The sequence below is a fragment of the Onychomys torridus genome, chromosome 4, assembly GCF_903995425.1.
Source record: "Onychomys torridus chromosome 4, mOncTor1.1, whole genome shotgun sequence".
Taxonomy (NCBI): domain Eukaryota; kingdom Metazoa; phylum Chordata; class Mammalia; order Rodentia; family Cricetidae; genus Onychomys; species Onychomys torridus.
This window is the reverse complement of record NC_050446.1, coordinates 6170970-6198576: the sequence shown is the minus strand read 5'-3', so window position 1 is coordinate 6198576 and position 27607 is coordinate 6170970. Positions and strand designations below refer to the sequence as shown.

Below are 27607 nucleotides of genomic sequence, written 5' to 3'. Positions count from 1 at the left end.
AACCTAACCACTCAGCAAACATTTTACATTTTAGAGTTGTTTAAGATATATAACATAATTGAAATCATGGTATACTGTACTTATCAATTCAAAGAAAAGTAAAAATATGCCCTCAGTTTATTTCTGAAAACATAACAAAACAAACCCCAGACTGTCCAACAAAATGTCTCCCCCAAAGTGATCAGAGTGTTGTGACAGGATCTGTCTCCTGGGAGCCGGGCCGCTGGAAGCATTCCGTGCGTCTGGAACGTTACTGTGTCCCGAAGGCTTCCTTTAACCTCAGGTCTTGTTGGTCCACACACTTGCTTTCAAAACAGCACCTCCAGGTGAAAACAGTTACAGTTTTACTTGCATGTTTTTAGACAGAGACACTGTGTAGCTCTGGCTGGCCTGGGGCTCACTATGTAGCCCAGGCTGGCCTCAACTCATAGAGCTGTGCCTGCTTCTGCCTCTTGAGTGCTGGGATTAAAGGTGTGCACCACCACACCTTATGTTTATTTTTTTTTAACTAGAAGTATCTAACAGGACAATTTCTTTCTTTTTTTTGGGAGGGGGGTGTTTCAAGACAGTCTTTCTCTGTGTAATTAATAATCCTGGATGTTCTAGAACTTGCTTTGTAGACCAGGCTGGCCTCCACTCACAGAGATATGCCCACCTCTGCTTCAAGAGTGCTGGGATCAAAGGTGTGTGCCACCTCTGCCCAGCTTAATGGGACAATTTCTTTCTTTCTTTCTTTCTTTCTTTCTTTCTTTCTTTCTTTCTTTCTTTTTTTAAAGATTTATTTATTTATTATGTATACAGCATGTTTGACTGCAGGCCAGAAGAGGGCACCAGATCTCATTACAGATGGTTGTGAGCCACCATGTGGTTGCTGGGAATTGAACTCTGGACCCCTGGAAGAGCAGTCAGTGCTCTTAACCTCTGAGCCATCTCTCTGGCCAGGACAATTTCTAAGACAAAATCCTAGCCCTTTACCTTGCAAACTTAAGCATCTCTTACATTCTCTGAGCTTTTTCTCAGCTGTAGATTGGGGACCATAAAAGTCCTTATTGCCATAGAATGGGACATTTTGTTTGTTTTTTGAGAAAAGGTCTCCCTATTAAGGTTCTTGGCTGGCCTGGAACTTGCTAAGTAGAGCAGGTTGGCCTTGAATTTACAGAGACCTATTTTTTTTTTTTTTTGCCTTGTGAGGGCCAGGATTGCAGGTATGAGCCAGCACACCTGAGTTATTGTTATGTTTTTAAATTCCTTTATATGTATGTCCTTATGTGTGTGTTTGGTGTAGGGGGATACACATGGACCACAGCACATGTGTGAAGATTAAATGACAACTTCTCAGAGTGCTGTCTCTCTTTCCACTGTGCGGGTCCCAGGGATCTTAGACCTGTGACAAATGCCTTTGCTCACTGAGCCATCTAGACTCCCCCTGCCCCTCTTTGAGACAGGCGCTCTCTAAGTACCTCAAGCTGGTTTGGAGCTTATTAGCTCCGGCTAGTGTCTAACTCAAGGCTGCCCTTCCAGCTCTGCCTCCCCAGTGCTGTGGTCATAGGTATGTGCCACCATGCCTGGCATTCACCTCTTTTTGTTGGTGGCTTTACTGTTGACAGTGGGTCTCTGGGCACACACCCCACACCCAGTAAATCATTATTGCTAACATGTTGGGTGATAGTTCCACAGGCACAATAGACTCCAGCATCCTTAGCTTCCCCGGGCCACCTTTGTGGCTTTCTGATGTGGCAGCCTCTTCCAGACAGGAGCATGCAAGCCCCATTGGCTCAGGGAACTGCTGAGTATCACAGGTCTGCCCCTACATGCTGGGAGGTGGGGACACCACCTTCTTACACAGGATGGAGACTGTTCTTTGGGGAAATGGAGAAGGTGGAGCCCCATTTTTAAGGGCAGCTGAGATAACTAGTCTTCTTTCTCCTCCCTGCAGTAACCCGTGTCCATGCTGCCCCCGCCATCCCCTCTGCCACAGCACAGTCTGCCTCGCCAGTCGCCCGCCGCTCCAGCGAACCTCAGCTATCTCACGGAAATGCTCCCAAGCCTCCCGGGGACTCAGACAGGGGGCCCCATGCAAGCCCTTCTCACACCCTCGGCAAAGCCTCGCCATCCCCATCACTCAACAGCTACAGTGACCCGGTCTCTGGTCATTACTGCCAGCTCCAGCCTCCTGTCCGTGGCAGCCGAGAGTGGGCAGCAGGAGAGGCCCCCCGGAAGACCAGAAGCTCTGGAGAGAGGCAAAAGGAACTGTCAGAAAATGGGGTCTCTGATGGGGAGTGGGGCAAGACCTTCACGGTCCCTGTAGTGGAAGCCACCTCTTCTTTCAACCTGGCTACCTTCCAGTCACAGCTGATCCCCAAGGAGAACCGGCCTCTGGAGGTGGGGCTTCTGCGCAAGGTCAAGGAGCTGCTGTCAGAAGCGGACGCCAGGACGCTGGCCCGGCATGTCACCAAGGTTGACTGCCTGGTAGGTGTTAGGAATGCACTTGGGAGGGGACAGCACCTTTGTCTTCTGACTTTGGGGTCAGGAGTCAGGATGGTGAGGGACTGATTCACAAATACCCCAAGGACAGTGAAGCCAGTGGCCCAGCTTCTGACTTCTTGGTTCTGGGACTCTGGGTTTATCTATCTCCTGGCACATGGGCCTCCATTTGTTTCTTTTAGATTGTTTTGTTAGAATTTCACAATGTAGCTATGGCTGGACTGGAACTCACTGTGTAGGCCAGGCTGGCCTTGAACTCACAGAAATCAACCTGCCTCTGCCTCCCAGTGCTGAAATTAAAGGCATGTGCCACCAGCCCTGCCCATTTTCTTCTTCTTCTTCTTTTTTTTTTTTTTTTTTTTAAGATTTATTTATTTATTATGTATACAGCATGTATGTCTGCATGTATGACTGCAGGCCAGAAGAGGGCACCAGATCTCATTACAGATGGTTGTGAGCCACCATGTGGTTGCTGGGAATTGAACTCAGGACCTCTGGAAAAGCAGTCAGTGCTCTTAACCTCTGAGCCGTCTCTCCAGCCCCCATTTTCTTCTTTTAAAAAGCCCAAACCAAGATATTCCTACAGCCTCTAGATGTTGGCTTGGAATGAGGACTGACGTTTTGGGGGAACTTAGAGAATGTCGCTGGCTCCAGCCTGAAGAAAGCCAGGAGCTGCTTCAGGGAAGAGAGGAACCTGGTCCTGCCCCCACACCCCCTAGTGGACAGCAAAGCAAACTGTCAAGGTCCCATGGTTGAGGTTTTGACCCTGCTATGAGCCCCAGTTCTTTCTGTACCTCAGTTTCTCGCTCTGTAGTTTAGGGTGTATGCTGGTCTGAGAAATCAGGGAATGAGAAAAGAACAGAAGTGGGAGAGAAGAGAGAAACTGGGTTGCAGGCCCAAGTGTATGAACTTGGGTAATTCCCTCCCTGGGCCTTGGGTTGGCAATCAAGGCAATCTAGGATAATGGCATCCTGGCTCTTTTTTGTTTGTTTGTTTGTTGTTTTTCAAGACAGGGTTTCTCTGTGTAGCTTTGCGCCTTTCCTGGAACTCACTTGGTAGCCCAGGCTGGCCTCGAAACACAGAGATCAGCCTGGCTCTGCCTCCTAAGTGCTGGGGTTAAAGGCGTGTGTCACCACTGCCCGGCTGGCATCCTGGCTCTTAATCTTTTTTAAAATCTTATTTATTTATATTTTATATATGAGTGCTCTGCAAATATGCCTGACGCCAGAAGAGAGCATCAGATCCTATTACAGATGGTTGTGAGCCACCACATGTGGGTGCTGGGAATTAAACCCAGGTCTCCTGGAAGAGCAGCCAATGCTCTTAACCACTGAGCCATCTCTCCAGCTCCCTGGCTCTTAATCTTAAGTGAGTATTTAACATGATATATACCTCTGGGCATTTTCCCATTCCCCATTTTACAGATGGGGAAACTGAGGCTCGCTCTGCAAGGGGGAAATCACTGGCTCTATGTTCTCAGTCGAGCTGGAATTCAACCCGCCCCCTGCCCTGCACCCCGCCTCGACCCTCTAAGATGAAGCTCTGACTCCCAGATGGCTGGGCCAACCCTGACAGGAAATTAATCAGCCCTTTGGGCGTCTTTGCAGGTTGCTAGGATACTGGGCGTTACCAAGGAGATGCAGACCCTAATGGGAGTCCGCTGGGGCATGGAGCTGCTCACCCTCCCCCATGGCCGGCAGCTGAGACTAGACCTGCTGGAAAGGTAAGGTGTGCACCAGCCCACGGCTAACTTACCGGCTGTCCCAGGGCTTCTGACCACTCCTTCCATCCCATTAGCTAATCGCAGCCCCTTGGTACTCGGCTCAAAGCCAGCTTCATTTCCTAAACACTGCAGTTTATCGATCGGTTTCTTTTCTCGAATACCCATGTCTATCAACCTTGGCCCCGCCCACCATTGCTGTCCACCGTGTTCATTCTAAAACTCTGCTTTTTGGATTTCGCCCATCAATTACAAGCCCCTCCTCCTGGCCTCCCAATCCCGCCCCTAATTTATACTGTCCAATTGGGCTCCCTTCGCCTTGCTTGTCACTCTGACTGAGCCCCTTAGTCCTCACTCTGTGCTTTCGGCCTCGGCGTTTTAAGACCTACGCCCAGCCCCGCCGTTTGTCACGTCCCCTCTGATCCGACCTCTCTCACAGGTTCCATACCATGTCCATCATGCTGGCGGTGGATATCCTGGGCTGCACAGGCTCCGCCGAGGAGCGGGCAGCGTTACTGCATAAGACTATCCAGCTGGCGGCTGAGCTTCGGGGGACGATGGGCAACATGTTCAGCTTCGCCGCGGTCATGGGCGCCCTGGAGATGGCCCAGGTACTGCGGGATCCGCGGGGCATCCACTAGGCTGTATGCTAGAGGCCCGGGCGCATTTTCCTCGGGGTGGGGTGGGGGCGTTAGGAAAGACTGCATGGAAAATACAAGAGCTTCCAGGGTCTCTAGGCTCCCTCTGTGAAAGACCAACCAGGAGAGTCCTCCCAGGTGTTATGATCTGATCCCTTCTCTGGGCCTCCTTTTCCCCACTTGTAAAATGAATGAGAAACAGTGAGGTTAAAGAATATACAGTGTGTTGGTGGGGCGGAATGGAGGGTGGGCTGTAGAGATGGCTCAGCCTTTAAAAGAGCATACTGTTCTTGCTAGAAGACGCAGGGTCCATTCCCCATGTTAAACAGCTCACAACTGCTTATAACTCCGACTCTCCCTTCTAGTCTCCATGGGCACTTGTATGCACATGATGCACAAAAATACGATAAGGCACACACACATGCACATAAAATAAAATGCACATTTAAAAAATAGAACATATAGCCAGGTGGTGGTGGTGCACACCTTTAAACCCAGCACTCAAGAGGCAGAGGCAGGCAGATCTCTGTGAGTTCGAGGCCAGCCTGGTCTACAGAGCGAGATCCAGGGAAGGTGCAAAGCTACACAGAGAGACCCTGTCTCAAAAACAAACAAACAAACAAAAAATAGAACATACAGTGGGACCAGGTTACAACCCAGTTCATAGAGGGCTTGCCAAGCATGAATTTGATTGCTCATAAACCAAGTGCTTGTAACCCCAGCACTTGGGAGGTAGAAAGCAGGAGTATCAGAAATTTAATACATGACACCCTGCTTCCAAACAACCAAGACATACAGTGTCTATCATTTGATGAGCTTCCTGCATGCTAGCTTCCACACAGCACTCCACTGGCGCTAATCCCTCAAATCAGCCTGTGAGGGAGGTCCTGTATTGTCCTGTCTTACAGCGTGGGCATCTGAGGCAGAGCGTAACCAGGGGAGGTTACACAGCCCAAAGCTGAGTTAGGATTTGTAAAATGGGTTGCAATGGCTTCATGGATGACATGAAAAACAGTTTAATACCGTTACCCATTTCACAAGTGACAGCCAGAAAAATAATCATTATCCCAACATCTGGCTGTTCATTCAGTGGGGTGGCCTGTGGCCAGCTGCCACTGGAGGCCCTTTCCTCAGCCAGTCTCTAATAGTCTGGTCTTCCCAGATCTCAAGGCTGGAACAGACATGGGTGACCCTGCGGCAGCGACACACGGAGGGTGCCATTCTGTATGAGAAGAAACTCAAACCTTTCCTCAAAAGCCTCAATGAGGGCAAAGGTACCTTACATCCCCATCTTGCTGTGTGATGGGTTGCTTCTTTTCTGGTCTTGCTGAAGTCTTTCATGGGGTGAGAGCTTGATTTCTTTACTTTTCCCCATGGGGTAGCCAGGTACGTCCCATCCACATCCAGGGTGGGGGTCACCAGGGAAAGAAGGGACCGTCCCATGTGACCTCTGTGCTCCTGCTGGGGGCCTCAAGCATTTCTGGGGTTGTAGTGGGTGGCAGTGTCTTCAGGTCTAAGTGCATGCTGCCCCTCTCCACAGAAAGTCCCCCACTGAGCAACACCACGTTTCCACACGTGCTACCATTCATTACTCTATTGGAGTGTGACTCTGCCCCTGCCGAGGGTCCTGAACCTTGGGGCAGCACAGAGCATGGTGTGGAGATTGTGCTAGCCCACTTGGAGGCCGCCCGCACTGTGGCACACCACGGAGGCCTTTACCACACCAACGCTGAGGTCAAGCTGCAGGGTGAGTAGTTGCTGGGTCCCAAGGATCCTGCCCTCCCTGGCTTCCCCTCATCACCCTGTCTATGATGCTTCCCTGTCTCCAACCACTGATATTTTCCACACCTCAGTCATGACTCCTGGCTCCTTATCTAGTCTAGCTTGTCACACTCATGCATTCCCCAAGCAGTTGTTGGTGAGGGCACCACATGAGGTGGGCTGAGAGACACTGGACACCTTCGCCTTGGGCCTTGGTGCTCTTATCCAGGAAGTAAGTAAGCAGGTGTCTTTCCACAGCTGTTTGCAAGGTGCCCAGCCAAGGCCCAGGATGAAGACAGACCTGCCTAGTCTTCAAGGAGCCTTGGCTGGGGGAACATAGAATTCTGGGAAAGGAACAGAGAAAGTAGCTTCAAACTTTTCCTGCTTTGGGCATTATTCAGACCACAAAAAACCCAGAGGGCGCACACCTGGCATGCAAAGCCCTAGGTTCAGTCCCAGCACTCAGACAGAGCATCAGTAGTTCAGTATCACCCCCACCCCCAGCTTCATACTGAGTTCAAGGCCAGCCTGGAATGCAGGCAGTTCTCTGAGTTCAAGGCCAGCCTGGTCTATATAGCAAGTTCCAAATATATAGGGAGACTCTCTTAAATAATAATAACAATAACAATAAAGATTTAGAAAATTATTCACTTGCCCAGAGATACATGGTGTGAATATTCTAGTATATCTTTTTTATCTTTTTCTTTTCAGAAAGAAAAGAATTATATGTACTTTAAAAATTTGTTTCTTTAAAAAAAAGTAACTTACAGAAAAACACAAGAAGGATCTTCTGAGATCTTCCCTCAAATGTACAGGGATATTTTACCTTTTAAGGGCTGAGCATTTGTTTAAAATACACAAATACTAGGTCCCACCCCCAGCACCACCTGCACATGCACACACACACACATTATTGTCTAGTCATTTACAAATTAGGAGCTGCAAATAACTGAAGACAGACTAGGTGCCCGCTGCAAGGCCATGTTCTCCAGTGTATTTGGTTGGGTCCCTGCAGGGTTAGGGAAAGATCCCTAAGAGTGAGGCCAGAAGGATGTGAGTGTGAAGAGACCCCTGACCATGTGCTCCCCACCCCCTCCTTACTCCTACAGGGTTCCAGGCCCGGCCAGAGCTCCTGGAAGTGTTCAGTACAGAGTTCCAGATGCGTCTCCTCTGGGGCAGCCAGGGTGCCAACAGCAGCCAGGCCCGGCGCTATGAGAAGTTTGACAAGGTCCTCACTGCCCTGTCTCACAAGCTGGAACCTGCCGTCCGCTCCAGCGAGCTGTGACCCCGGAGACCTTGCCTCTCTGCAGCTGCGGGCAGCATTGGGGGCAGAGGGGCTCAGGACTTTCCCCAGAGCACCACAGGGACACTGTGATCAGCCCAAGAATGTTCTGGGTTCAACTCCAGGATCCCCCTTGCACTTCCAGGGTCCTGAATGGACTCCAAACTCCAGCCTCCCATCACACGCACTGAGTCTCCCTTCCAGAAGGACAGGAACCTCTGTTCCTCCCACCGGCTTCCGCTGACCCCCCCCCCCCCATTTCCGCAGAGGTTCCCTGTTTTTGAGCCATGGGAGGCTCTCCACCCCCTTCCTTCCTCTAGGTCTATCTTGCTGTAAATAAGTCTGACCTGTAAATACATGTACAGAAGCCATGTTCTCTCTTTCATATAATAAACTTTAATGGCTCTTTCTTTTGCCCTTTCTTCTGTGAGGCCTGGGTCAAAAGAGGCCATTTTCCTCAGGTCAACGGTGAAAAACTTAAACAAATACCTGGTTAGTACCAAGGACTTTCCATGTTATACAGGGAGCCAGGGTTACAGCAGGCAGGAAGCCACTGCCTGACCTCCAGAGCTCAGGCAGTCAGTCCAAGCCAGTGCAGGAAGTAGGGCCCACTCCTCACTCTTCTGTGAGCCTGGGGCCTGTCCAGAGAAGCCATAAACAAGCAAGAAACCCAGTGTCTGGGGTAAAAGATCTCTTAGAAGTTAGGGTTCTAGAGAGGTGGCTCAGTGGTTAAGAGCATTGGCTAATATTCCAGAGAACTCTGGTTCAATTCCCAGCACCCACATGGTGGTTTATAATCTCTAACTCCAGTCCCAGGGGATCTGATGCCCTCTTCTGGCCTCTGTGATTATCAGACACACATGTGATGTGCAAGCAAAACACCTAAACACATAGAATTAAATTAAAAAAAAAATAAAAACAACTTTCAACTGGGTGTGGTGACTCACACGTTTAATCCCATCACTTTGGAGGCAGAGGCAGGCAGATCTTTGAGTTCAAGGTCAGCCTAGGCTGCATAGTGAGACCCCCTCCACCTCAAAAAAGAATCTTTTAAAATGGATCCCAATTTCCTTTGGAAACTGACACCTAGTGGGAGACGGGACTTTTCTTGAGCCATAGTAGCAGAATAAGCAAGCAGATGTCAAAGTATGGGTTGGCTGTGAGGACCCCAGCTCAAGCCTCAGACCTCAGGAACCTGTTCACTGGATTTGAGACATTGGAGTCGCACGCTTTTAAATCCCAACACCCGGGAAGCAGAGTTCGTGACCAGTCTGGTCTACAGAGCGAGTTCCAGGACAGCCAAGGCTACACAGAGAAACCCTGTCTTGAAAAATGAGACAGAGGGCTAGAGAGGAGGCTCAGTGGTTAAGAGCATGGACTGCTCTTCTAGAGGTCCTGGGTTCAAGACAGAAGGAAGAAAAGGAAAAGTTACACTTTTCTGAATGACTCAGACTTATGAAACTGCATTACTGCCTTATCAGTTTGCTTTTTTATCCATTTAGTCCGCGTGTGCACGCATGTGTGGAGATCAGAGGACAATTTGCAGGAATCGGTTCTCTTTCTACTAGGCAGGCTCTGGGGATTGAGCTCAGGCTTGGTGGCAAGCGTTTTCACCCACTGAGTCATCTCACGGGCCCTGCTGGCTATTTTTTGAGCCAAAACAGTGACCACATTTCATTGAGTATCATCATCCCTGGATATAGCAGGTGTTCCAGGACACGTACGGCACCTGACGCGCTTTTGTCACTAATTTTTTTTAAAGAGCTTGGAAAAGTGTAAGGTTCCGCACAAGTTTTTGTTATTATTGTTTCCGTCACCCTCTTAACAATCCTTTATTCTTTCTGAGGTAAGGTGACGGCCCCTAGTTACCCGTGACCATGGAAACGCGGGCCACAGCCTCGGATCGGGCGGTTCGCGGGCTCCCTCTGGAGGCCTATTGGCGGTACTGCGGCTAGACAACGCTTCGGGTTTTAGAGACGCTGGGAAGGGAAGACGGGAGTTGTAGGCAATGGGCGTGGCTGCCGCGGAGCGGTGCGCACCGGGAGTTGGAGTTTACAAGTCCAGGCAGTGGGCGGCCTCAGACAGAAATCGGGCCTCAACCGGATGGCGGTTGCTAGGCGAGGCTGCCGGCCCTGGGGCTCGATATTCGGGCTGCTCGCACTGGTCTTGGCCACCGCCACCGCCTGGGACGTGTCTTCTCTGCGCTGCAGCTTCGGCTCGTTCTGCGAATGCGACTTCTGGCCGGACTTGCCGGGTGAGGGATGGGAGCCAGGGCGGAGGGGTGGGCAGCCGGGAGCTCGCCGGGGCCGAAGCAGCTGCGCCCGGGACCGGCGCGGGAGGAGGGGCAACACACCTGAGCGGTTTAGGGGTGCCCTGTGGGAGAGGCCTTTGGCAGCGGGGCGCCCGGTGGCTCATGGAAGGCCTCCTTTGAGCGACTGGTCGCCGGAGGAGAAACCTGCAAATGGCCCGGGTCTGAGCTGAACCTGTGGACAGCTGGCGCTCCCTCGGGGCTGGTGCAATCCAGAGAACCGCCTCGAGGGGGCGCTGCCGCGCTGGCTCTTGCTGAGGTGGCTGCCCTGTCCCTCGTTTGGACAAATGCCCCCCCCCCCCAGGTCTCAGACATGCCTTTCCCTTTGAACCTCTGCCTTGATGGGGTTTGGGGTTTGGGGGTTGTTTTGTTGTTATTTTGTTTGGTTTTGAGACAGGGTTTCTCTACATAATGCTGGCTGTCCTGGAACTATGTAAAGCAGGCTGGTCTCAAACTCACAGAGATCCACTTGGCTCTGCCTCCAGTGCTGGGCTGGGCTTAAGGGTTTGTGCCACCATGCCCGGCTGATAATATCTCTCTCTTCTCTCTCTCTCTCCTCTCCTCTCCTCTCTCTTCTCCTCCCTCCCTCCCTCCCTTCCTCCTCCTTCCTTTCTTCCTTCCTTGGTTTGTTTGTTTTGAGACAGTATCTCACCATGTAAGCCTTCTTGGACTGGAACTCATTCGTTATGTAGACCAGGCTGGTGGCCTGGAACTCAGAGATTCCCCTCCCAAATGCTGGGATTAAAGGCCTGTTGGAACTCACATAAGCCCAGGCTAGCCTTTGATTAGCTGGAGAATTGCTGGCTCTGCCTCCCAGATGTTGAGATTACAGACATGAGTCACCAGCCCTGTCATCTGTTTTGATATATATTCCTTCTGTGGTTCTAGGTCTGGAATGTGACCTGGCCCAGCACCTGGCTGGCCAGCATTTGGCCAAGGCCCTGGTGGTGAAGTCACTGAAGGCCTTCGTACAGGACCCGGCCCCCAGCAAACCACTGGTCCTTTCCCTGCACGGCTGGACAGGCACTGGGAAGTCCTACGTTAGTTCCCTGCTGGCACAGTATCTCTTCCAGGGTGGCCTTCGCAGCCCTCATGTGCACCACTTCTCACCCATCATCCATTTCCCACACCCCAGCCACATTGAGCAGTACAAGGTATGATGGAAGTGCCCTGGATCCCTTTCCTCAGTTCTAATCCAGAGAGGGTTCCAAACCACACAGACAGTTGGAGCCTCAGCCTCAAAACCTGTGTGGAACAGAGCTTGCTCTCTCTGATACAGGGGAGGAGGCATAGTTGGCACCTGTGCTGTGCACCTGAGACGTGAGAGGCATGAGGACTGTCCAGGGCAGACCTTACAGAGGACCTGTGGCTGCATTCTCAGGTCCCCTGCTGATGCGCTCTTAGCCCCGATTTGGTGCTTAGAAAACACTCGCAGCTCTGATTACTATTGCCCCTCATCCGTCTTAGCTGTCAGCACTGTGGGGCAGGTTCAGCACCCCTGTTGCACAAGTCAGTAGCTGTCATGAACAGACAATTGGGGCTCTCCTGTTGACTGGCTGTGTGACCTTGGACAAGTCTCTGCGCCTCTCTAGACTACCCTTTTACCATCTGTCTCAAGAGGTTGTTCTCTGGAAACATCGATCATCTGTCTGGGGATTTTACTTGGATTGGGAAGAAGTTTGGGGTTGGGGGCGTGTCTTGGACTTCTTTGGAACTCCTGTCTCTACCCCCATAGAAGGATCTCAAGAGCTGGGTCCAGGGGAACCTCACTGCCTGTGGCCGATCTCTCTTCCTCTTTGATGAGATGGACAAGCTGCCCCCTGGCCTGATGGAAGTCCTGCAGCCCTTCCTGGGCCCCTCTTGGGTTGTGTATGGGACCAACTACCGCAAAGCCATTTTCATCTTTATCAGGTATTTCAAGCAGGTGCAGTGGGGACACTGTCAGAGGTCCAGCTGTCCCGTTTGGACCTATGACCCCAGCAGGGTACTCTTCCCTAGACCCCTCACAGGCTCTCCCAGCTCCTCACACTGTCCCAGTGACTGTGGAGAGGTGGCTGACTACCCCTTAGACACATCCTCAAAGCCCTTCTGGGCTCTGACTTTTAGATCTTTGCTGCTGTGTGGATCCCTGCCTGGTCATCCCTCTGGGAACTGAGAGGACACAGGCCTGGGAGGAAGGGACCAGTGGCCCCACCCTTGACCCCAGCCCTGTTTCCAAGCTGTGACTCCTTAAGACAAACTGCTGATCCTCTGAGCTCTGTCCTCTGCTTCTGAATCTGGATCAATGCTAATGCCCTATTACCCTCTTGGGGAAAGCTAGGTAAAGGGTACATTCATAGATAAAAGGATTCTTTAGCCCAAGTGTGATGGCATACATTTGTAATCCCAGCACTCTGGACCCTGAGTCAGGAGGGTGGCTTCAGTAGCAAGACATGGTGTCAACCCCACCAAATTGTTTTGTGAATTGTAAAGTGCATGGCATGTACATGTTATGGAGACTTGGTTGTCATAGGACCTGGAAGGAGACAGAAATGGGCCACTTTGCTTACTGAATCATGTTAGGTGGCACCCTCGAGTCCCTCAGTGAGACTCAGCTTGGATTCCTGTGATTTTAGCAATACTGGTGGCGAGCAGATCAACCAGGTAGCCCTGGAGGCGTGGCGCAGCCGCAGGGACAGGGAAGAAATCAGCCTGCAGGAGCTGGAGCCAGCCGTCTCCCGAGCTGTGTTAGACAACCCTCACCGTAAGTGGGCTCTGGGACCTGTCCTCGTGGGGCCTTCACACCTAAACTCAGTGGACTGGACCCCTAATTCTGAAGCATTGTCCACTGCACTGTAGATCTCTTCCCCCAGGCTTCTGCACCCCCCACCCTGTGTTCTGAACAGCATATAACAGCCTGACTCCTGCAGCTTGCACTACACCAACCACTACCCCTAGGGGGCATGAGCTCCCGACTTGAAAAGCTCACCATGCCTTCCATGCCTACCTGCCCTTCCTGCAGATGGCTTCTGGCAGTCTGGCATCATGGAGGAACACCTGCTGGATGCTGTGGTGCCCTTTCTCCCTCTGCAGCGGCACCACGTGCGCCACTGTGTACTCAATGAGCTGGCTCAGCTGGGCCTGGAGCCCCAGGAGGAAGTGGTTCAGGCTGTGCTGGACAGCACCACCTACTTCCCAGAGGATGAACAGCTCTTCTCCTCCAATGGCTGCAAGACAGTGGCCTCCCGAATCACCTTTTTCCTCTGAGAACTCCAGGTGGCATCATTGCCACTTCTGCTTAGACGGAACAAGCAGGAAAGTCCTGGGTGTCTCTAGAGGGTTCTTTCCTAGGCTGGCTGGCAAGGGGGACCCAGAGCACAGAGTTAAGATAAAGAAGGGTGTTGGCCAGGCCAAGGAAGAAAGGCCTGGATGACATCTTCTCCGGGAAACTCCTGGGCACCATGGAACCTCACAGCCTTGCCATAGCCCTGCAGCCTGAGCCTTCTCAATGTGAACTGTAACTCAGGGACAAAGGCTCGTGGCTGCTCCCATCAGGGGCTTTGACCTGCACGCCTTGCCTGGCTCCATGGCCAGATCGCAGCCTGTGGCTGGACCTGGAAACCCAGTTAGGCCAGACTGGAACTTCACAGTTTCACCGAATGGAGGGACTCTAGCTGCCACCTGGGCCTGGATTTCAAAGTTTTTAATTTTGTACAAGAAGAGAACAGGGGTAATAAACTTAGCCGTAGGATTGGAACAGGATTTCTTGTTGCACTTGGAGGAGGCAGCTTTTCTGAAAGCTAGGGTGTTGGGCAAAATCTGTTCTCTCGTTTTCAGGGAGCAGCAGAGTGGCTAGGGGTGGGTGAGACCTCGGCCTTCCTGGGGCTCAGGCTCTGGTCCTGGGAATTCTTGGATTTGCTGAGGTGTGAGCTCAGGTCCAAGAGGGTGTCAGTCTTGCTGGAACCCGTCGCTGTGCTCTCAGTATAGCTTGAGGCCTCCTCAGCCTTGCTGGGCCCTGGACTCTGGCCCTGGGCCTCACTGGAACTACTGCCCCCTCCATGGGAAACGAGGGTCTTGTTGGAAGTCTTTGTTAATTTCTGGCTCTTGACTCTCCAGCTCTGGGCACGAACAGCCTTGGCTCTTCTGAGCCTCTGCTTCAGGCTCAGGTCAGCCCTGTTCTTGCTAGACTTCGGAGCCTCAGCGGTTTCTGTCACTCGGCAGCTCTGGCTGGGGCCCTGTCTTCCTTGGCTACAGGGAGGCCCTTTCTTCTTGGGCTTTGGCTTTGGGCATTGGGGGGCCTCTGCCTTGCTGGAGTGGCGTCTTTGGCCATAGGGAGGTGTGGTCTCAATCACGCTCTGGTTTAGGTCAGAGAACTGGGTGACCTTGGGAGCCTTGCTGAGGCTTTGGTTCGTTCCTTGTTTCCTGGGCTGTGAGGACTTAGGCAGTGAGTATTCAGATGATGTCACAGCTGTGTTGGAAGTACTCCAATACTCCTGACTGGTTGACGTCTCCGCTACGAAGGTGCTCATGCTCAGGACTGGGAAAGTGTGGAGAGCAGCCATTAGGCCCACCTGCCTCTCCAGGGGGCTCTGGGAAAAGGGGCTTCTGGAGCCTCCTGGCTTCCACCAGACCCTCTTCCATTGGCCTGGGCTGTGCACAGGATGAGAAGCTGCCTAAGTGCTGCTCACCCACTCTGGCCTCTCCTGTCTCTCCCAGCCCTAGTCTCCCATAAACAACCTAACTCTGCACCAGCGGTGCCCTACCTGTCCCTGCTTACATGCAGCTACTCTTCCTTCAGGTCTTGAAAGATCTAATCACAGCCCTGCCCTCTGAAACCCTGCCCATATGCCTGTCTGGCTGTGCTGGCTTCTCCCCTAGCTGACTTAGGGTTCATTTCCTTGGAACTGGGCCACACATCACCAGTTGTTAGGCACAAGCCTGTCTCAGGGCACTTAGACCACCACCGAGCAGATTGGAGATGGTAACCAAATGGAAGAAAGGACTAATGCTGCCGCCCCACACCAGGCTTTCCGGGGAGCAGCCTCCTGTGGTGCTGCTACCCCACACCAGGCTTTCCGGGGAGCAGCCTCCTGTGGTGCTGCTACCCCACACCAGGCTTTCCGGGGAACCTTCTTGCTTTTCCCTTTCATCCCTTCTTGGCTGTGACAGCAAAGGTGGGAGTCAGAACCTGTTGGATATGTATGAGGTGTGTGGCTTAGTTCAGGGACACTTAGTCCTTACCACATGTTTTGTGAGGTCAGGACTGTCACTTCTAACTTAAGAGACACTGGTGCAGTGTCAGAGTTATCCAGGGCAGAACCCAAGGTTCAGTACTTCAATTCTGACCTCTCTGCTGCTTTGGTCTACTAGGCTTAGGAACATCAAGGACTTACTGCTGAAGACTGAGCCTGAGGAGGAGGTCTGGTCCACGTAGCTGTCTGACAGGGATGTCACCTTGCGGGGGATCTTCACCTATAACAAAAATTAGGCTGGGGAGCTGCAGATTGGGAGACCTTTGCACTCACAGCCCTGTGTCTGGAAGGTCACAGGACAGTCCAGCCATCTTTTCCCCACCTCCCCCAGACAAGGTTTCTCTGTGTAGCCCTGGCCTTGAACTCAGAGAGCTGCTGCCTACCTCTGTCTCTAGAGTGCTAGGATTAAAAGCCTGTGTCACCACCACTCAGCTTATTTTCTACTTTTAAAAATGTGTACGCACAAGTGATTGCACACAAGAGTACATGTGCCCACAGAGGCCAGAAGAGGACGTCAGGTCTCCAAGAGCTGGAGTTACATCCAGGCAGTTGTGAGCAGCCCAATGTGGGTGCTGGAAACCAAACTCAGCCCCTCTACAAAAGCAGTGTTGACTTTTAATCACTGAGCCATTCTCCAGCTCCTCCTTTTCCCCTTCTTTTCCCCCATTCTAGCTGTCTTTCTCTCCTCACAGACTCTAGGATGGGTGGAAGCACCGGGGCCGAGTAGTCAGACTAGACAGGCATTACTCATGAACCTTGGTTTACATGGGGGCCAGGCTTCTGTAAACTAAAGCACTGCACCTTGGAAATGCACGTTAGGAACTGAGGAATCTCTGTTCCCACATTTCAGTCTTTCATTCCCAGTGGGCATACTTCTGCCATGACTCTTTTAACATTTTTTTATTTTTATTTTTTTATTATTTTATTTTTATTTATTTTTTTATTTTTTTATGGAGCTGAGGATCGAACCCAGGGCCTTGCGCTTGCTAGGCAAGTGCTCTACCACTGAGCTAAATCCCCAACCCCTTAACATTTTTTAATGATTGATTTATTTTATGTGCATTGGTGTTTTGCTTTCATGTATGTCTGTATGAAGGTGTCAGATCCCCTGGAACTGGAGTTATAGACAGTTGTGAACTGCCATGTGGGTGCTGGGATTGAAACCAGGTCCTCTGGAAGAGCAGCCAGTGCTCCTAACCACTGAGCCATCTCGCCAGCCCCACGACTATTTCATAATTCAGAGAACAAAGCCTCCGAGCACCTAAGCAACCTGCTGGGGCCACTTGTTGCTGAGGAGGGAATAAGTTTGTACCCAGCAGGACTTATGGCCTCCTCCACCCACAGTGACATCTGAGGTGGGAGAAAAGGTAGAGCTGAGATGCAGAGCACATACAGCAGACGCCACCGTCCCCTTGACCCGGCCTCTTCACTGTGCCCATCTCAGCTTATTTCCCACAGAGATGATGCCCACAGTGACTTTAGTCTGATTTGATGTGAGCTGGGAAGGACACTGGTAGAGCATTCACTACAACTGCATAACATCTTTGAACACAGACTTACTTGGTATTTGTTGACAGCAAAACAGGTTGATAGACAGGTGAGATATTCCTTGGGTGAACTGTATAAATCTAACACTTAGGGAAAGGAACCAGAGACAGGACAGCAAGCCACACTTGTTCATTTAAAGCAAAGGTAAACCTCACATATGGAGTTAGGAATTAGTGCGGCCTTGTGCAGAGGTGGGGAGCCGGGCAGGGGCCAAGGAGGTTGCACACACAAAGGCCTTCTGGGAGCTGAGAATGTGTTTGTTCACCTGGGTGATGAGGCTGTGGCAGATTTAGTTTGTAAAAATTGAGCTAGCCCTTCACTTAAGACTTGTACACTGAAGTTTGGCTGTGGTGGTGCATGCCTGTAGTCCCAGCACTTGGGAGGCTAAGGTGGGGGATTGCCAGCCTAACTATATAATGAGTTCTAGGCCAGCTGGGCTATATAGCAAGGCTCTGACTCAAAAACAGGCTAGGGGCCAGGTGTGGTGGGCATGCCTTTAATCCTAGCCCAGGGAGGCAGAGGCAAGCAGATCTCTGTGAGTTTGAAGCCAGTTTTGTTTTGTCTATATAGTGAGTTCCAGGACAGCTAGGGCTGTGAGACCCTGACTTGAAAAGTAAATAACAACAGGCAGGGAAGAGAGATCCATAGGTAAAGTGCTATGCAAGTGTGAGCACCCGAGTTGGAATCCCCAACACCTACATACAGTCTGGGAATGGCTATGTGTACCTGTAATGCCAGCACTGGAAGAAGTGGAGGAGCCAGTGGAGACAGGAGGATCTTGAGGCTAACTTATTCTCAGTAAGTGGGACATGACAGAGAAGGAAGGTCACCCAGTGTTGTCCTCTGGCCTCCATGTGGGCATGTGTCCTGCACAGACAACATACAAACAATACACACACACACACACACACACACACACACACACACACACACACACACGTACTTTGTGTGCTTGTCTATGCAGTAGTCAATGAAAAGACTTCACGAACAGTTTGGTAAGGAAAGCAAGGCACAAGTGGCCAGTGTGCCAAGCAGCGTGTGGTCATAGCGTCATCTTACGGTCAGAGAGGGGAGGCTCATGGTTATAGGTACATAACATTGCCTGTGCTCCCAGAGCACATAGACGTCAGTCACCTTTGGCATTGTAGTTCAGCCTTGTTGAGTGTCCAAGAACTTCTACAGGAACCTAGCACCCTCCCCTCTCTACCTGGCTCTGCTGCATCCACCATCTCTATGGGGAGGCCCTCATGTCCCATGTCACTTGGACCAGAACTCCATCCCCAGCCCCATATGCTGAAGTTCTAGAAGCACTGTGCCAATGCAGAGCGACCTCATAGAAAGAAAATCTGGGTCAGGTGTGGTGGCTCACGCCTTTAATCGCAGCACTCGGGAGGCAGAGGCAGGTGGATCTCTGTGAGTTCCAGACCAGCCTAGTCTACAAAGTGAGTCCAGGCCAGCCATGGCTACACAGAGAAACCTTGTGGGGTAGGTGAGTAGGCGAGGCCAATCTGCCCCTATCACAGTCCTGCTGAGAAGACAGTCACAGGGTGGTCCTTGCTGTGTCTCCATCTCAAATGAGGTCAGCCACACTAGGCTCCAAGGGTCTAGTGCCTAGTATAAGTTCCACTCACCTTTTTCTCTTCTGCTTCCTCTAGCCTGAGTTCAGTCTTATCTTCCAGGGTCTCATGCTGCAGGGGCTGGACCACTTCCTCTTCTGGGATCTCATTGAAAGGATGTTTCTGATTCCAGGACTGCAGCAAGGCTCGGGCTTTCTGGCGCTCCATTAACCTCTGCCTGACAAGTCATGGTCCCAGGGTCTTTGATCAGTCCCTAGAATCCAGCCCACCGTCCCCAGGGACCAGACAGTTCCAGGCCGTATAAGGCAACTAGATCAGAGGAGTTCTGAGTCCCCACCTGCTCCCTCCCACTGCTGGCCAGAGCCCCCACAAGCTTACGCCACAATGCTTTGTGGGTGGCTGGCCCTTGGACTACTTTCTATTGTCCGACGTAGCTGGAGCCTGGCCAGATGGGCCACTTGGCTGTGAAGTACTTCTTTCACAGTCATGCCGGGAAAGAGGTTGTTCATCAGCGGGGCCATCTGCCAGGGAACACAGAGTTGGACAGTGAGTAGAGGGGGCCGCTACCTTGCCCTCAGGAATGAACAGGGAAGGCTTCTGCAAACACTCTAAACTGGGGCCTTGGCCCCGAAGGAGCAGGCGACCTAGAGAAATGGACCGTTCCCTGATGGATGGGGAGCAGGGCCTAGCTTTGGGGCAGCTGGGCCTGTACCGATGAGTCTCACTCTACACCTGTGGACGTGGAGAGAGGGTAATACTGTGGGGAGGAAGGAAAGCTAGTGGGCGTAGCAGCTCATTGTCACCAGTTTCTTTTAGGGACAGGAACAGCAATCAAGTGGCCAGGGTGTGGGCCTTTCTGGCTCAGCAGGAGCCCACCTTTGGTTGGTTGGGGTTCAGGAGCAGCACAGTGGCAACATCCTGTCGGGCTCCCAAAGTGTTCTGCAGGAGCTGTCGGCTCTTGGCCCTGTGCAGGTAGTACTGGGCTTTGTCAGGGTTGTGCTTTATGGCTTCTGTGAAGTGGTCCTCCGCCATCTGGAACTGCCTGAGGGACATGCCCAAGGCTGCCATGAGCTGGGCCACCCAGGAGCCGTGAGCACCAAGGAGATGGAGGGAGACCAGGGCCTCTGCTCCTGCCACGCTGCTGCTCCCTTTCACTCCTGTTGGCCACACCCTCGATGGACTGAACAGTTGGGTACTATAACTTTGGTATACCCTAATAGTTTTTGTTTTCTTTCTTTTTTCTTCTTTTTTTGGTTTTTCAAGACAGAGTTTCTCTATATAACAGCTCTGGCTGTCCTGGAACTCACTCTGTAGACCAGGTTGACCTTGAACTCACAGAGATCCACCTGCCTGTGCCTCCCAAGTGCTGGGATTAAAGGTATGTGCCACCACTGCCTGGCTTGTTTTGTTTTCTTTATTTCAGTTTTTTGAAACAAGGTCTCACTATGTAGTTTTAGCATTACTGGGACTCACTCTGTAGCCTAGGCTGGCCTAGAACTCTTAGTGGCCCACCTGCCTCTGCCTCCCAAGCACTAGTATTAAAGGTGTGGGCCACTACATCTAGAGCTAACATGTTTTGAAATGTGTATGGATGTTTTGCCTGCATGTTTGGGAACCATTTACATGCTTGATCACTTGGAACTGGGTTAACAGGTGGCTGTGAGCTGCCATGTGGGTGCTGGGAATCCACAGAAGTCCCAGAGGGATCTTTGGAGAGAGGCTAGTGGGTGGGTAGGCAGACCTTGATAATACATTCCAAAACCCTTTAATCCCAGCACTTAGGAGGCAGAGGCAGGCAGAGCTCTGTGAGTTCGAGGCCAGCCTGGTCTACAGAGGACAGCCAAGGCTACACAAAGAAACTGTCTCAAAAACAAACAAAAAAGACATTCTGAATCATACATTATTGAATATTTAATTTTTTCATTAAAAAGCTTTAATTGCTAAAATAATCAAATGAAAGTAACTGTGGTGAGGATGTGAATAAAATCTGTCCAGGAGACGAGTAGCAGGTGGCTTTGGTGAGTGTATCCCCTGCCCTCCACCCTCCTCAGCTGCACTCTCTGACCACATCCTCCCTGGCCACAACCCTCCCCACCCCAAGACACCTGCGTGTCTGCTCACAGAACCCCATCTTCTCCTGCAGCACACCCATGCGTATGTTGGCTCCCTCATCGTGTGGGCTCAGTGCCAGCGCCTGCTTGTAGTCCGCCTCCGCGAAGGACAGGTTGCCCAGCTGGAAGAAGCAATCTAGGACCCGAGGGCGAAGTCTGAATGCATCCCCAACTCCCAGAGCAAAGCCAGGACCCAGCCTGGCCACCACAGGCATTAGCCAGGGTCTGACCACCCAGCTCACCCCCACGGTTGATGTACAGGCCCTTCTCATTCTGCTCATCTCTGATCGCCTTGTTCAGCAGCAGCACACCCTCCTGATAGGCGCCCTGGGTATAGCAGTGCACGGCAAAGTCATTGTAGGTCAGCAGCAGCTGACGCTGTACCTTCTGCACCAGGCTGTCCTGGCAGTCAGTCACCATGTCCAGTGCCTTCAGGAAGTCTCCCACAGCTGGGTCGAATTGCTGGAGCCGTCTGTACAGGGTGCCCCTATGGTGGTGGACATGGCAGGCAGAGGGGGGACCAAAGCACCCTATTTGGCTAGAAGGCCACTGGCCACCCTGGCGCGTTCTGATCCATGACCTTTGACTACAGCCATGAATTCTGCCTCAAGCCCCAGTCTGTCCTCTGGTACTGGTCCACAACTGCTGCTTGCATAACCTGTTAGTCACCAGTATTTGTAATTTCTCAAGGATAGTTTCCCATTTTGGAAACCAGCTATGTGATGGCCTGTATGTTCAGGACAACTTTATGGAGTCAGTTCTCTCCTTCCACATTTATGTGGGTTCTGGGACTTGAACTCAGGTTGATAGGTTTGTTCCTCAGGCTACTTTACCCACTGAGCCATCTCACATGCCCCTGTTCAGGCCTTTGTGTACACACACTTTAGCCAACTGTTTAGATGAGAAAACCAAGGACTAGGGAGATTGAATGACACCAAATCCTTGGGGACCAGATAGAACCCTAGTCTCATGCCCTCCCAGCATTAACTACTTAGCAGGCCTGGCTGGTGTACTAGGATTCCCAGGTTATCATGGAGACTACCTCTATGATGCCATGACTCCAGTCGAAAGCAGGTGTGAAGGTTATTAGGGGCTAGAGAGAGAAACTGAGGCCTAGGGAGGGTCAGAGACTCTTCTGAGACCGTACAACAGATCTGCAGGAGGACCAGCCCCTCTCCACCCTGGTACCGGAAGAGGAAGAGGTTGGGGTCCAGGGGGTTGTTCTCAATGGCACAGCTGATACGCCTCAGTGCACGGTGCAGCTTGCCCTGCACAGCCAGGATGCTGGCATCTTGGAGGGACTGCTTGGCCTGGTCCACCATCATCTGGAGCAGCCCTTTGGCCTGTGGGTGCGTGGGATCAAAGAGCAAGGCGCTTCGAAGGTCCTGATAGCAAAGCTTGGCCTGGAGGGGTGGAGAGGTGGCATGGTGGGGTGGCAGAGAAGGGCAGGCCTCTGGGTGACTGGCTGGCATCACACCATCCCCCACGTGTCCCCTGCATTATTGTACATTTCCAGCCTCTTGAATGAGGCAGGAAGTACTGGGGGAAACCCAACCTCAGCCTCAACATTAATAGCTCCTTTCCAGGTGTGACCTCAGTGAAGCGGGTCAGCATCAGTGGTTTGTGTTAATGTCATCTCCAAGCAGAAGTCGTGTGGAGAGGGCACTGTGCTGCCTCCTCCTCCTCCTGCAGCCTTCCTCCACCCCTGTCCTTTACACCAGCAGCAGCTGTGACCAAGAACAGACTGAGGTCTGGGGATGAGCAGAGAACATCCCTAGGCAAAAATGTCTTCCACTGCTGTGCAGGCCGGCTGGCTGGTCCACAGTCTTAGCAAGCACCGCTTTCTCCTTTGGGTTTGGTTAGAGGGCACACTGGGAGGACTGGGCAGTGGTGAGGGAGTGAGTGGCTGAGGTGGGCGGGGCTGCTTTATTGTTTATCTTCCAAGAGTTCCCAACAGTCTTGGGGATGAACTGGACAAAGGTCTGGGTTCAGAACAGCCTTTCACAGGACAAGAGTGGACGTGAGAGTGAGTGAGCAATAAACAGTGATGATGAGCACACGCGTGCCTGTGACGGGGACTCCCACTGAGGCCCAGCCTCTGACTAGAGCCTGTCTGGGTGCCCTTACTCAACCACTCACTCCCTCTCCTGGCCTGGTGAAATGAAGAGAACCTACGGGCTCCTCTCCTCTCACCCTCTCTGGCCCCGCCCCTTCCCTCTCACCCTCTCTGGCCCCGCCCCTTCCCTCTCACCCTCTCTGGCTCCGCCCCTTCCCTCTCACCCTCTCTGGCCCCGCCCCTCTCCTCCTCTCTGGCCCCGCCCCTCTCCTCTCCTCCTCTCTGGCTCCGCCCCTTCCCTCTCACCCTCTCTGGCCCCGCCCCTCTCCTCTCACACTCTCTGGCTCCGCCCCTTCCTGGTGCCAACACCCATTTCACCTAGAACGCCGAACACTGTTCTGGAGCCTCTTTCCTCCATTGGCTCCCACTGCAGGACCCACTCCTCCTCATTCCCTCTCCACCCTCCTTCTTTCGCTCTGCCTCCTCCCAACTGACAATCTCCACAGCCGGAACCATGCCCTAGAGCTCACTGGCCCAGGGAACACTCTATCTAGGAAGACTGCTGGCCCTCCTCTCCGCCTCTATTCTCCTTAACCTGCTCCCTGTGAGCCTGTATCCCTTGTCCCCAGCTCTTCCCTGTACTCTGACCCATGCTCAGCCCAGCAGTGAGGCAAGGAGCTTTATAACTTTTCCATTGTGCAAACAAGAAAGGAAAGCAGGATGCCAGGTGTGGTGGTGGTCCACGTCTTTAATCCTGGCAGAGGCAGGAATGGATCTCTGAGTTCGAGGCCAGCCTGCTCTACAGTTTCAAGACAGCCAGAGCTACACAGAGAAACTCTGTCTCTAAAAAACCAAAAGAGCCCCCCACCTCAAAAAAAAAAAAAGAAAGAAAGAAAGAAAGAAAGACAAGAAGGAAAAACAACAAGGCAGGAAAGGACGGCATTAGCCAATGTCTATGGTGTCCTGGACGCCACACAGCTGAGGGCTGGGGACAGTTACTGGCAGAGCGCTTCCCACTCAGGCTTGAGGACCACAGTTTGGTCCCTAGAACCCAAGTCTCAGTCAAGAGCTCTAAGTTAGAGGGATAGTGTGACATACTCACTCCCTACCCCTCTTGTGGTTACCACAGCCTAGTGCAGTGTGGCACAAAGCCAGGGCCAAGTGACAAAGGACAGCTACCTCAGCAGGCAGGGTCTCAGGCTCCATGTGGACTGATGGGGATAAGTCTTCCAGCTGGCCCTGCCTCCTCTATAATCTTGGGACACACTGGAGGCTCCGGGCCACACCTGCCCTGCCCACTGTTCACTACCTTCTGGAAGAAGTTGTAGATCCGGGCCCGGAGAATGTAGACATCAGCACTGGCCCTGCCTTGCTTCACCTCCCTGGTGATGAGTGAGAGGCAGTCCTGATGTCGCTTGAGGGCCAGCAGGCAGGCTATGCTGGAGGACAAAGGGCAGGAGTGCACTCAGCCTGGGGCAGTGAGAGGCAGGCTGCTGGGAGAGGGGCGCAGCGCACTCACCAACGATAACTGAAAGAAGGGTTCTGAGGCTGGAGGTCAGAGGCTTGCAGAAAGACATACAGGGCTTCCTGGAAGTCACACAGCTCATACAGGCACTGGCCCTGAGGAGACAAGGACTGTCACTTCTGCTCCTAACTCCAGGGCTAATGAACCGAGGACAGGGAGAGACCTGGACAGAGACTTCAAGAGACTGAGAGGGAGGGAGGTGCAGAACTTGGCAGAGATACCAAGAAGCAAGAGGAATACAGCGGCACACAGCTGATGAGACAGAGTGGGACAGTGAGTGAGCGTGGTAGGCCTCTGGCCAAAAGTCTGGCACTCACAAGCATCCCCCTTTCAGATGAAGGAAAGAGGCTCAGAGAGGTGAGGTGACTTTCCCGGAGTCACACAGGAAGTGGGAGGCAGGACACAGTTATTTGAGTGCCTTGAGGGGTCCCCCTTCTCCTTCTTAGGTATGATTGTTTGGTTAGATAGTGATTCACACTGTAGCCCACACTGGCTCCTATCCTTGCTGCAAAGTTCTATTTAGACACCCCTAGCTGTCTGAACTAGAGAATCTGTGAGGGGGCAGCAGGTGTGTGGGGGGGGGGCACAGACCCGAGGAGAAGAGTCCCCAAGCACTCAGATCTGATTCCAGAAAGGCTCTAGACAGCTGGAGGCGGGCAAGCCCGTGGCCGTCGTTGGTGTGCACTCCTCCGGGTGGGAGCAGCCTGTGCACCTGTAGGTAGAGCACAAAGGCCAGCCGTTCCAGGTATTTGGTATTATCTGGTTGGTAGGAGTAGGCCCTGCGCAGGTTCTGGAGGGCAGAGGAGAAGTCACAGAGCTGGATGAAGGCCTCCGCACGGAAAACATAGAAGTCTACCTGAAGGAAAGAGACCCGGGCTGCTGTGTCTCCTCCACCATCCGCCCCTCAGGGCAAGGAGAGGGAGTGTTCTGGCTCCTCAAGCCTCAAAAGACCTTGGTGGTCCTGGGAGGAAGAGCCTAGCCGGTGTGAGTGAAGGAGGGTGGGGCTTCCGTGGCCGTTCAGACTCACTCTCCTCTTACCAGCTGGGGGTCCAGGTGGAGGGCTCGGGAGAAGAAGAGGACAGCCATCTCCCAGTCCTCTTGTTCTAGGCACGTATGGCCTTGGTGATAGCTGTGAGGACCAGAGAGTTCAGGCAGCCGGGCTGGCCTTGATCCTGGACCAGCCTAGGACATTCTCTGGGCTACAGTGGGGCAGGTGGGAGGGCGGGCGGAAATAGAGAGGCTGGAAAAATCAGCAGAGTTCCAGGGAGGGCAGGCTGGCCTTCTTGGAGCTCTCTCCACTTTTTATCCACGAGTGTTCTGAGGCCCAGGAGTGACAGCAGCCATCTCAGGGCTGCATTCCCCCTTAATGGCTGTGTGGAACAGGAACCTGGGGCTGGGGACAAGGAAGTCACTCACTATTCCTTGACTTTGACAGGCACTGTTGACCCTGTCATCCTTGCTTTCATGTCACTCATGCTGTAGAACACCTGGCTGGTCCCGAAAATACGTTGCATGGTGTTCTCTGGGGCTTCAGGAACCTGTAGCTTTGGGATTTTCTGTGACTCAGCATTGTCAGGCTCCTAGAACCAAATCAGGGGCAATAAGCTTGGAAGGCCTCAGGGACCACCCCACATCTTTTCTACACTTTCCCCAGGGACTTTGCCAGGTGGAGGAGGTGTGGGAAAGCCCCCTGGTAGAGGGAACATCCAGACTGGGATTCAGCTGTCCTCCAGATGTTCCAACATTTCTCTAGCCCTGCCTGTCTCCCTCTAGCCACCGCAGCCCCGGCTCTCTCCCCTGTGCTATAGCTGCCCATTGTTCTCAGCACCCCAGCTCAGACTCAGCTCCACATCTGGGCTCTGAGATTCCTGGTAAACCCCCAGTGCTCTCACACTCAGCTGGACACAACTGAGCAAGCACTTCCCTCGACTTCTCACTTCTGTGTGGTTACCCTCCCCATCATCACCAGAGTCAGGGACCTATTATCATCTGTCCTCAAGTCCGGTGTTTCACTCCTCAAAAGCTCTCCACTTGGGCTGAGCAGTGGTGGCACACACCTTTAATTACTGTGTAAAGGGAAAAGGGCCAAGGAAAACACACCCTGTCCCTGACTAGACCCTCTGGAGACCTGTGCCAAGGAAAAACACCCAGATCCGGATTTGATCCCAGGACCAAGGCTTGAAATCCCACCAATCCCTGACCTGGGTTCCCAGGCTGCAGTATCCCACCAATCTCTGAGCACGAAATCCGACTAATCACCGAATATAAAACCCACCAATCTCTGAGCTTGCTCCAGAATCAGGCTACAAAACCCCACCAATCGCAAGCTACCCTGGAAAGCGACCCACAGCCCGATATGAACTCTGTATCCTGTTTAGTGTTGCTCCTTCTCACCCTAGAGCCAGCCACTCTCATGTATCTTCCCTTCCCAATACATCTCTTGAGTGAGGTTTGTAGTGAGGTGTGACATTTTCATAGGCTGGGGAAACTTTCCCCTAGCAGAGCAGAGTTGTTACACTCCAGGGGACCTAAGCCGAGCTGTAACACTTTGCTGGAGCGTTGTTAACACTTGCATTGGAGAAACCTTTCCCTGCAAGCTGCTATGCTTACAGTGACTTTGTGGCCACTGCCGACAGCCAGGATACTTTACCATCCGAGTTCCAACACTTACAACCTGCACTTGAGAGTCAGAGGCAGGCAGATTTCTCTGTGTTAGAGACCAACCTGGTCTACATAATGAGACTCTGTCTATACAAAAACCAAAACAAGTCGGGTGGTGGTGTCCACGCCTTTAATCCCAGCACTCAGGAGTCAGAGGGAGGCGGATCTCTGAGTTAGAAGCCAGCCTGGTTGGTCTACAGAGCGAGTTCCAGGACAACCAGGGCTACACAGAGAAACCCTGTCTTGAAAAACCAAAACAACAAACACAGATCAACAACAATTAAAAACTTCTCTGCCTCCTCCTTTTGGAGTAGGCGGCCGGTCACCCTTCTCCCCTCCCACACTACAGACGATGAACTCTCATAGGCTCCCTAAAAGGCTAGGCCGGCTCTGCCTCAAGCCTTTCTTGTGGCCTCGGCTTTCCCCTTCTCCTCAGCCCTCACCTTGCTGTTGTCTGTCATGACTGGTCCAGACTGACCTCTGGGCTGAGCTAACTTCCTGGTTACCTCCCTCCCTTGTTGCTAGGCACCAGCTTCAGGATTCCCAGAGGCTCCGCCCATTTGGCCGCGCCTCGACAGTCAGTAGAAACGTCACAAGGCAGGGCGAGGCCTACGTCAAGGAAAGAACCTGCGGGCTGTGCGCGCCGCGGCTGGGCGGGGTGAACACGTGGGGAGGCGCGGCGACACGGGGTGACGCGACGCCGTG

The 27607-nt window shown here is 52.5% G+C and overlaps 3 protein-coding genes across 10 annotated transcripts in view; 2 read left to right on the top strand and 1 right to left on the bottom strand.

Annotated features, from left to right (window-relative positions):
- The window catches only part of Sh2d3c (SH2 domain containing 3C), a 40767-nt gene extending 32472 nt beyond the window's left edge, over nucleotides 1-8295 (top strand). For all 6 annotated transcript variants that reach the window (XM_036183759.1, XM_036183758.1, XM_036183757.1 and 3 more), the window contains 6 exons: nucleotides 1937-2469; nucleotides 4092-4207; nucleotides 4644-4815; nucleotides 6005-6116; nucleotides 6383-6589; nucleotides 7713-8295. In XM_036183759.1, the coding sequence (XP_036039652.1) occupies nucleotides 1937-2469; nucleotides 4092-4207; nucleotides 4644-4815; nucleotides 6005-6116; nucleotides 6383-6589; nucleotides 7713-7888 (1316 nt within the window). In that variant the 3' untranslated portion in view covers nucleotides 7889-8295. The remainder of the gene's footprint in view (nucleotides 1-1936; nucleotides 2470-4091; nucleotides 4208-4643; nucleotides 4816-6004; nucleotides 6117-6382; nucleotides 6590-7712) is intronic.
- Nucleotides 8296-9911: 1616 nt separating this feature from the next.
- On the top strand, nucleotides 9912-13934 carry Tor2a (torsin family 2 member A). Of its 3 annotated transcripts, none has more exons than XM_036184087.1 (5): nucleotides 9928-10139; nucleotides 11082-11347; nucleotides 11929-12104; nucleotides 12809-12936; nucleotides 13195-13934. In XM_036184087.1, the coding sequence occupies exons 1-5, from the start codon at nucleotides 9989-9991 to the stop codon at nucleotides 13437-13439; spliced, it is 966 nt and encodes a 321-aa protein (XP_036039980.1). In that variant the 5' UTR covers nucleotides 9928-9988; the 3' UTR covers nucleotides 13440-13934. The 3 variants fall into 3 exon arrangements, with proteins under 3 accessions (XP_036039983.1, XP_036039980.1, XP_036039981.1); XM_036184088.1 differs by having other exon boundaries at nucleotides 12809-12940; nucleotides 13195-13297; XM_036184090.1 differs by lacking the exons at nucleotides 11082-11347; nucleotides 12809-12936; nucleotides 13195-13934 and having other exon boundaries at nucleotides 9912-10139; nucleotides 11929-12050.
- Ttc16 (tetratricopeptide repeat domain 16) lies at nucleotides 13893-27547 on the bottom strand. The gene is made up of 14 exons (XM_036184091.1): nucleotides 27346-27547; nucleotides 25658-25821; nucleotides 25280-25370; nucleotides 24954-25097; nucleotides 24236-24336; nucleotides 24026-24155; nucleotides 21849-22063; nucleotides 20903-21147; nucleotides 20655-20796; nucleotides 19426-19591; nucleotides 18928-19070; nucleotides 18604-18766; nucleotides 15566-15644; nucleotides 13893-14709 (listed from the first exon to the last, which is right to left on the bottom strand). The coding sequence occupies exons 1-14, from the start codon at nucleotides 27361-27363 to the stop codon at nucleotides 14006-14008; spliced, it is 2505 nt and encodes an 834-aa protein (XP_036039984.1). The 5' UTR covers nucleotides 27364-27547; the 3' UTR covers nucleotides 13893-14005.
- Between the last annotated feature and the right edge of the window lie 60 nt (nucleotides 27548-27607).